This window comes from Pelophylax lessonae (genome assembly GCF_965119305.1).
Source record: "Pelophylax lessonae genome assembly, chromosome: 7".
NCBI lineage: Eukaryota > Metazoa > Chordata > Amphibia > Anura > Ranidae > Pelophylax > Pelophylax lessonae.
The window spans coordinates 93,172,726-93,182,723 of record NC_138774.1 but is presented as its reverse complement, the minus strand read 5'-3'; the positions used below and the strand labels follow the sequence as shown (position 1 = coordinate 93,182,723).

The 9,998-nt window shown below is 42.7% G+C and overlaps 1 protein-coding gene across 1 annotated transcript in view; it reads right to left on the bottom strand.

Moving 5' to 3' along the window:
- Positions 1-1,162: 1,162 nt before the first annotated feature.
- The window catches only part of TUBB (tubulin beta class I), an 11,260-nt gene continuing 2,424 nt past the window's right edge, over positions 1,163-9,998 (bottom strand). Inside the window, exons 2-4 of the mRNA XM_082263311.1 lie at positions 6,546-6,654; positions 3,378-3,488; positions 1,163-2,888 (exon numbers count right to left, since the gene is read on the bottom strand). Coding sequence (XP_082119437.1) covers positions 1,831-2,888; positions 3,378-3,488; positions 6,546-6,654 — 1,278 coding nt within the window. The 3' untranslated portion in view covers positions 1,163-1,830. The remainder of the gene's footprint in view (positions 2,889-3,377; positions 3,489-6,545; positions 6,655-9,998) is intronic.

Below are 9,998 nucleotides of genomic sequence, written 5' to 3'. Positions count from 1 at the left end.
GACAGCCATGCTGTTTCCAGCCTGATTTGCCCATCATCCACTTAGTCAGAGACAGGTGTGACATTAGGCGGGACTGGGGCATGTCAGCCGAGACAGCGGCCGGGGGTGAGAAGGGGGAAGGAACCAGACACAAGAATCGGTAGTGGGAGGGGTGATGAGGGTGCCTGAAGAGAAGCCGAGTGTAAGCAGTCCTGTCATCCGCAGTTGTCACAATGGCCGATTCTCTCTATCCACTGGGCGGTATGCAGCCGCCACTTCATATAGGACTTTGAGGGAGTATAGTTTGTGTGCCCACAGAGAGGGCTCTGCGTGCCAGCTGTGGCACGCATGCCATGGGTTTGCCATCACTGAACTAGAGTGTTTGGTGTTGCCTTCTAAAGCACAGGTTCTCTTCAAGCGGTCTGTTTCCTTCCAATTTCCCCATAGAACAGAGCGGGACTGGGTCCGTGTTCCGCTCTGCACAGTTGAGTGGACATGACCTGTCACCTGCCTGCTAAGTGGGGATCAGCGGAGCGATCCCCCACTGAACAAGTGAAATCCGTTCCACAGAGGCGCCCGTGTAAAAGAGGCCTTAGTGAAACCATTGCTTTGCCTTGAATAGGCCAAGTAAAAGTTCACTTTAATTTCCGACACTCTTACCTCACTCCAGCTGAAGAGTTCCACCCAGCATTCAAATAAAGAGCCCATTACACACCAGAGAAAACTTAAAAAAAACTGTTTTATTTTTTTTTCCGTCACAGGCTTGTCATCTTTTCAATATGAAAAAGCAACAGTAAAATAAAAAATAATTATGGCATGGGGAGAGAAAGAGAAGAAAGAGATGAACAGAACAACAAAAATAAAAACAGGAAAAAAAAATGAAACATCCACTTTTCACTTAGAGAAAGATTCTTCCCCAAAATTCCTTCCATTTGCTAACAGCAAACTCATTATTTTTCTCTTTTTAAATACAATCATTTCCTTGCTAACCACAGGCCAACTCAAGTACGGCCACCCCAGGCTGCAGAATTCAGGCCCACATCATTAATATAACCAAAATCTGCAAATTTAAAAATATTGTTTTCTGTAAAGAGTGGTAAGTGCATTTTGTTAGATCTCAAGCACTTGTTGTGATACAGGAAACAATGACAGGCAATTTTTTTATTTTTTATTGAGACCTATATCAAGCCAAGCTAAATTGGAGAAATTTTTTCACGGTTCCCATTTAGTTGGTAATTAGGTAAGTGGCAGTGATTGGTACATTTTATGTGTGTCCACAGTAATAACTTAAAGAAACGAAAAAAGAAAGGAAACCGCCTGTAAAAAATGACAAAGAAGCCACCACTGAAGGGGGCTCAAAAAAGTATTGTTAGATGTTTTCAGGCTCTTCTACAATTTTAGGGTATAATTAGACTTTTAACCAACCTGTAGCTAGAGACCAGCACTAAGCTACAAGTAAAGGCCAAGAATTTTCACTTTAAGTAGGCCACCTTTTGATGGAACCCAAGTAATCAAAGCTTTGCCGGTCATCTAAGGAGCCCGCTACAGCTTACCAGCTGTATGACAACTCCTAAGACCAAACTGAATACCCTAACAAGATGTAACCTGCTCCAACCAGGGCCTACCATCAAGGACTTTCCACAAGACTGAAGCAACATATACAGAGAAGGAATAGTGAAGCATAAAACAAACACTGAACAAAATGAAAAAAGATGGAGGAATAAACAAATGGAGATCTTCTGTAAAGACTTATTTTTTTTCGTTCAGCCTGAGAATGAAGGAGGAGGAAAGAAGAGGAAGAAGTAGAGACGGAGAAGGAGTAGTGGTGGTAAAGGTGGTGGTAGAGAGAAATCAAGCCTCCTCCTCTGCTTCTTCATTGAAATCTTCCTCTTCTTCTGCTGTAGCATCTTGGTACTGTTGGTATTCGGAGACAAGGTCATTCATGTTGCTCTCAGCCTCTGTGAACTCCATTTCGTCCATGCCCTCTCCCGTGTACCAGTGGAGGAAAGCCTTGCGACGGAACATGGCAGTGAACTGCTCTGAGATGCGTTTGAACAGCTCCTGGATGGCGGTGCTGTTGCCGATGAATGTGACTGCCATCTTAAGGCCGCGTGGTGGGATGTCACACACTGCCGTCTTGACATTGTTGGGGATCCATTCTACGAAGTAGCTGCTGTTCTTGTTCTGGACATTAAGCATCTGCTCGTCAACCTCCTTCATGGACATGCGACCACGGAACACTGCTGCCACTGTCAGATACCGGCCGTGGCGTGGATCACAGGCAGCCATCATGTTCTTGGCATCGAACACCTGCTGAGTGAGCTCAGGCACGGTTAGTGCACGGTACTGCTGACTGCCTCGGCTGGTCAGAGGAGCGAACCCTGGCATGAAGAAGTGGAGACGTGGGAAGGGGACCATGTTGACTGCTAGTTTGCGAAGATCAGCGTTCAGCTGGCCTGGGAAACGTAAGCAGGTGGTGACTCCACTCATGGTAGCACTAACAAGATGGTTAAGGTCTCCATAGGTTGGGGTGGTCAACTTCAGGGTGCGGAAGCAGATGTCATAAAGGGCTTCATTGTCAATGCAGTAGGTCTCATCTGTGTTTTCGACCAGCTGATGAACAGAGAGTGTAGCATTGTAGGGTTCCACAACAGTGTCAGACACCTTGGGGGAGGGAACAACACTGAAGGTGTTCATGATACGGTCAGGATACTCTTCTCGGATTTTGCTGATGAGAAGTGTGCCCATACCTGATCCGGTACCACCACCCAGGGAGTGTGTGAGCTGGAACCCCTGCAGACAATCACAGCTCTCTGCCTCCTTTCTCACCACATCTAGAACAGAGTCTACCAGCTCAGCTCCTTCTGTGTAGTGGCCCTTAGCCCAGTTGTTGCCAGCACCACTTTGTCCTGAGGAAGGAAGAAAATTGATAAGTATAAGAGGTACTCTTGGTGCTATTATTAACAATGATCTTAATCAGCCAAACAGTCAACAACCCAGGCAATTTAATTTGAAATAATTGTAGAGCCTTATTAAAACTGGGTGTATGAGATAAGCAGTCATATTCAATAAACAGTGCAAAGTGCAAATTGTAACTGCAAACTGCATAAATCCATCTCAGAGCAAGGAATCATTATTCCAGGCAGGAAAAATATAGCTTCTGCTATAAGTGCTGGACTTTGAACTTAAAGATTCGCTGTTTGCACAAAATAAGTGTTTACATTTTGCTGCTGAGACAAGATACTGTATTTTCATACAACTAAGCTACCTTCCTGGTACAGATCCCAATGAAGGATATCATGGTATATTGCAGCTTTTCCTTTTTAGGTTTCCAATATTTTTAGACTTTTGTTATACTTGTGAAATGATATATTTTTTTTTAACTTCGTAAAGCTTACCAAATACAAAATTGTCGGGCCTGAATATCTGTCCGAAGGGCCCGGATCGGACAGAGTCCATTGTTCCTGGCTCCAGATCGACGAGGATGGCTCTTGGGACATATTTGCCACCTGGATAAAAAAGAAAAGAAAAAAAAAGGAGGTAAAAATTTGACCACAGAAAGGCCGAAACAGATACTGTCATTTGATTCTGATCTATGACAGCACTGGCTACGCCTTTGTTAGCAAGTACAGTTTAAAAGGAAGCAAGTCAATAAGAGGAATGCAAGCCACACCCCCTTTTGATACTAGGAAGAGAAGCACAATAAAAATATAAATTCAAATTCCAAACAAATTTTGAAAATGACAACTGTGGAGAAGTATTTAAGGATTATTTACCCCAGCTTACTTGGTAAAACACAGCATTTTACCATGCAGAATAATGCAAGATCCAGTAGGGGGCGGTGCAATGCTCAGGGCATTGCATTCTTTATTTTCTCTTTTATTGTTACCTTTATTTGAAGTGTCACATAATGACACTTTATTCAGGTTACTGCAGAGCAAGTGTGCATTTTTCTGGACCACATACAATACCAGTGTTGTAGTGTAAATGCAAAAACGCAGGTAACTGCATATAGTATGAGCAAAGCTATAAACAGCTTTAATAAGCTATGCAGTACAGGAAGCAACAATGTGTAGCAATCCATATTAACCAATCTAAATTCTCAGAAGAAGACAATGAGTCATTGGATGCCACAGACTGCTGACCTGTGCACATTCTAATATTGGGCCAAAACCATTTGGTGCTAGCTAGCACGATCATAAAATGTGTAAGCAAAGTAAAAAAAAAAAAAAAAAAAATTTGTAAGAAAAGTAGTCGATGCAAAATAAAAAAATGACCTGTGCTTAATGCAATCACATGCACAACCTAAAGTAGAAGTCTAGCCTAAATTAGTTACTAGTTTACTTAAACTAGTAGAAGTCTAGTCCTAGAAAACTCCTTTCCCATCTTAACACCTACGCTGACTAAAAGATGCATAAACTTACCTATTACCAGCGGACTCTGGCGTGTTCAAGTGATCCAGCTCCCCTGTGTCAGCCAGTGAAGGCTGCAGGGGAAAGGAGCGGGCGCTGTTAAGTTCCCCTTCCGTCCCCCTGCAGCCGCCACTGCCTAACAAGAGGATCATGTGACCAGACCAGAGTGGGCTGAACATAGGTATTTACACCTTTTATTTTTTTTACATACAGACAGCATAGGTGTTTGGGGAAAAGGGGGGGGGGGGTTAGGACTAGTTAGGGTTAGGTTGGAATTCTACTTTAAAGCTGAACTCTAGCCTTAAAAACATCAGTCTTGCACAGTTGTAAAGGCTTATATGCAATACTAATATTGCTTAGGCTGATTTCACTGCACACTTTGAGCTTCTCACAGTATGCATTAGAAGTTGCAGCAAGTCAGAAAGTCTGCTTCATTTTCTGGCTGGAGGACATGCAGCTTCATATAGTTCTTTCCTCCACAGCTGAACTGTCCCTGGGCCTCCTCTTTCAGTTCTGTCAATCATATGGCACAACATCACATGTGGGCTTTACCTTAGGCAGTCTGCTGTTTTTAAGAAGCTATGTGCAACCGGCCTTTACCAGACATGATCTGACTGCATTGTACAAAGACCCAGTGATGACATCACTGGGTCTAAAAATAGAATGGGGTAATGAAAACAGGATTTATTTAAAGTGGTTCTAAAGGCAGAAGTTTTTTTTGCACTTTCATACATTGAAGGTGAAAAACCTTCTGCATTCAGCCCCCCCCCCCCTTATACTTACCTGAGCCTGATCTCAATCCAGCAATGTGCAAGAGAGCAGTGTCTCTCTCTCTATCTCCTCATTATAGAGAGAGGTTCCTGCTGCTGTCAATTACAGTCAGTTAAAGCGGTTGTAAACCCGAAAAAAAAAAAAAAAAAAAAAAAACCTGCAAGACAAAAGGCATAATCAGCTAGTATGCATCGCATACTAGCTCATTATGTATTACTTACATTAGAACGAAGCCCCGACATGGACCCCCGGACACCGCTGCGGGCGCTGCCATGATCCCTCGGCGTCTCTTCCAGGTTCGGCAGCTCCGGCGCTGTGATTGGCCGGAGCCGCGATGACGTCACTGACGGCATTCGCGCGGGAGTGATTTTCCGGCAAGCTCCCGGCAAGGAAAACTGAAGGTCCCTCCGGACCTTCAGAGCGCATGCGCCGCTCACGTGAGCGGCTGCATGCACTGCAAATATCTCCTAAACCGTGCCGGTTTAGGAGATATTAATTGTACCTACAGGTAAGCCTTATTATAGGCTTACCTGAAGGTAAAAGTGTCAAAAAGCGGGATACTACCGCTTTAAGATAGAGAGGGGGCGGAGCTAAACAGCTCTCTGTGTGTCAACGGACACACAGAGCTGTCTCAGGAGTGAGCAAGCACGAGTGCCCCCATAGCAAGTGGCTTGCTATAGGGGCACTCAGCAGGGGGGAGGGGTCAGGAACGCTTGCGGTCCCTGCTATAGGGGCACTCAGCAGGGGGGAGGGGCCAGGAGTGCTAGCAGGGGACCTGGAGAGGAGGATCAGAGTTGCTCTGTGCAAAACCATTGCACAGAGCAGGCAAGTATAACATCTTTGTTTATTTAAAAAAAAAGTGCCTTTATAATCACTTTAAATTGTCCTTAGTATGCTAATGAACAGCAAACCAAGGAAGGCAAAATTTATCAGATTAAAGTTAATTTTTAAGGAAAACTTTGCTGACAGAAATATGAGACCTGCCATTGGTGATCTTTTTTTTAAATGCCAGCTACCTGAGTTTAATGCCAATCTAATGGTTTCAATCATTATTCTGGTGTCACTCGCCATGAACAAGTATGCAGATGAGGAGTACTGACTTTATTTACTGTATGCATGCTCCAGGTGAGTGAATCAGAAATACAGAAGAGAAGAGGATAGCAGTAAATGCCAGGCAGCTAGCATCTTCAGAATGAGGTCCACAAAGGCGGACATCTGTATTTCTGAGCACAGGTTTGCTTTAAACTATTTAAACCATTTTACTGGATTCCAGACCTTGCTAAAGCTTCTGTATAGGCTTTTCCAATCCCGACCACGTTATGTGCTGTCACCACAAAGGAGTTTATAGGATTAAAGTATGTTTTTAGGGGGATTTTCGGTTACCTGTTGCCTCATTGTAGTAGACGCTGATCCTGTCCAGCTGCAGGTCGCTGTCTCCATGGTATGTTCCTGTTGGGTCGATTCCATGCTCGTCACTGATTACCTCCCAGAACTGTGAAAAAAAAAGATGAAATAAGTTTTAAAGAACATTGTCACCGAAGGTGCTCATTTTCACAGTCTGATCTACTGGCAGACAGAAACCGGAAGCTCTAACCACATCCTCATTCTGCTGCAGGACCTTCAACCACTTTGAGTACATCTGCAGATTTCACTTAAAGAGTCATCCTACCCAAAACTGGTATTTCAGTTAGTGGTAGATGATGGCAATAGGAGTGTCCTACAGAAGTCATTAATCCCTAGGGAAACCTGGTAAATAGGCTCTAGATGGGAACCCATTAGCAGGAGTGACACATATGGAATCTCAGGCTTCAAGGGAAATGCAGGAGGTTTTAACAAAAGAGATTTGGGGTTACTGCAGTCATGGCCATAGAAGGGAGGCTTATCCACCCCATAGATTTTTTACTGATTGTGTATTCTGCAGCAGAATCAGTCTGACATCATGGCAATGGAGGACTAAGCTAGAAACCCTAGCAAAGAAATGTTGCCCCACAGCCATTAACAGATTTAAGAGGCCAGTGGGCAACTCATCCCCCAGGATCAAATCATCTGTCCTGGTTGGACTGACCCTTTTAATCAGTTGTCTCCAGATCTTCTAAACAAAGGACCTTCAGACTTTAGGAAGGTCGGACTAGGTCTAGGACCAGTGGAAGTAGAATGTCCTGGAGTCTAGTGGGAGTAAACCCTATCTTTGGTGTCAGTGGAAGGAAAAGTGCCCCATCATTGGTGTCAGTGTGAGGAATGGTGCCCATTTGTGGTGTCAATGGAAGAAATTCTGTCCCATCGTTAGTGTCAATGGAAGGAAGAGTGCCTTTTCATTCGTGTCAGTGTGTGCCCCATCATTGGTGCCAAAGGAAGGAATTCTGCCCCATTGTTGGTGTCAATGGAAGAAATTCTGTCCCATCATTGGTGTCAATGGAAGGAAGAGTGCCCTTTCATTCGTGTCAATGTGTGCCCCATCATTGGTGCCAATGGAAGGAATTCTGCCCCATTGTTGGTGTCAATGGAAGAAATTCTGTACCATCGTTAGTGTCAATGGAAGGAAGAGTGCCCTTTCATTCGTGTCAGTGTGTGCCCCATCATTGGTGCCAATAGAAGGAATTCTGCCCCATTGTTGGTGTCAATGGAAGAAATTCTGTCCCATCATTGGTGTCAATGGAAGGAAGAGTGCCCTTTCATTCGTGTCAGTGTGTGCCCCATCATTGGTGCCAATGGAAGGAATTCTGCCCCATCATTGGTGTCAATGGAAGGAAGAGTGCCCTTTCATTCGTGTCAGTGTGTGCCCCATCATTGGTGCCAATGGAAGGAATTCTGCCCCATTGTTGGTGTCAGTGCGAGGAATAGTGCCCCATCGTTGGTGCCAGTCTAAGGAAAAGGGCCTCATTATTGGTGACAGTGGGAGGAATAGGGCCATATTGTTGGTGCCAGTGGATGGAATAGTGCCAATAGAGCCAAGGGCTGCATCCGGACCCCGAACTGCAGTTTGGAGACCGCTGCTTTAAATCAAGTAGATCAAGTTCAAAGATCAGGGTGCCAACACCAATGCAACACAGTAACTTAATCAAACTGATGGGGTTTAAAGTCCTTCTGGGAAATGTGAACAAAACATTCCTAGGAACTCTGTGTGTATGAATCATGTGCAGTCTTGTGCTCTGATTTTGCAGCTCTACAATTCTATCCGTTCTCTATGGAACGCAGACCTACCCCCACCCCCCTTCTGCTGCTTCACTTGAAGTGCATACTGTGGTTTGGCCTTCCCCTCCCCCTCCCTCCACATCGACAGAGGAAGTTGGGAGAACAATACAGCCTTACAAATACAGAGGGGGACGCAGGGGGATGTGACACTAGGCCCAGTCACCCCAAATTAAGTCACTGGCATAGCAAGAGATCAGCAATCTAAAAGAACATTTTGATGGTAAAATGGTCAACGAGAGTCAAAGCAAGTCAATATCTTTTATCTATCGTAGGAAGGACCCATATGATTATATTGGGTAACGGTATGCCCGATTGAAACATTATCGGTGATAATCCTGCACCATAATGTTCACAAAAGGACTATAAAATACACTTGCAAATGATGAATGTCTAAATATTGATTGTAGAGTGCTAAGAAAAATAACTGTCATAGAGTATAAGCAGTGTCTGCATAATGTATATATGGATGTATCTGTATAAGCAGTGTCTGCATAATGTATATATGGATGTATCTGTAGGGCGCCGATTCCTCCTGTATTGTAATGTAACTATACTGTCTGCCCTCACGTTTTATAGCGATGCGCAAACTGTTGGCGCTATATAAATCCTGTATAAGAATAAAAATAATAATCAGCTGTCCATCTATCCCTATCTATCTATGTATCCCTATCTATTAATGTATGTACCTGTATGTATGTATGTATGTATGTATCAACCTCTCTTGTATCTTTCTCATCTCATATTATATATATATATATATATACACACTATCTGTATTGTATTTATCTATCTTATTGTATCTATATCTATATTGTTAGCTGTGTTTCAGTCTATATCATGTTCTATCTATCCCTATCTATCTATGTATCCCTATCTATTAATGTATATATGTATGTATCAACCTCTCTTGTATCTTTCCCATCTCATATTTTATATATATATATATATATATATATATATATATATATATATATATATATATATATATATATATAGATAGATAGATAGATAGATAGATAGATAGATAGATAGATAGATAGATATATACACACACTCTCTGTATTGTATTTATCTATCTTTATTGTATTTATATCTATATTGTTAGCTATGTTTCAGTCTATATCATGTTCTATCTATCCTTTGCTATCTCTATACTGTATCACTCTCTTACCTACCTAGCATGTATCTGTATCATTAGTGCATTATATTCTGTATTCTATCATACTACTCATTTATATTATTATTATACTCATTTATATTATTATTATACTCGTTTATATTAAATAACCCCTTGTATCCGTTATTAAATTCATACAGTATGCACAGATCTTTGCTGCTCGGGGAAGAATGGGGGGTGTAGGTTTACACCCCAGGGTGTGGCACTGCAGCTGTACCAGGCTGTCATAGACTTACAATATGTAGCACACAACCGCTATCTGAGCCATCCTTCACATTGCCAGCCCATTATAATTGGAGGATCCCCCGTCCTATTTATAGTCAGCAAACGGCACAATACTCCTGACGCTTTAATCACCCAGCCATTAGGAAGACAACTGGAATTGTATTTTGGAATAATACAAAGAAAAAAAAAAGCTATTGCTAAAATATTAGCTTTTACATAGCAAAGCCAAAAAGGTTTGTTAT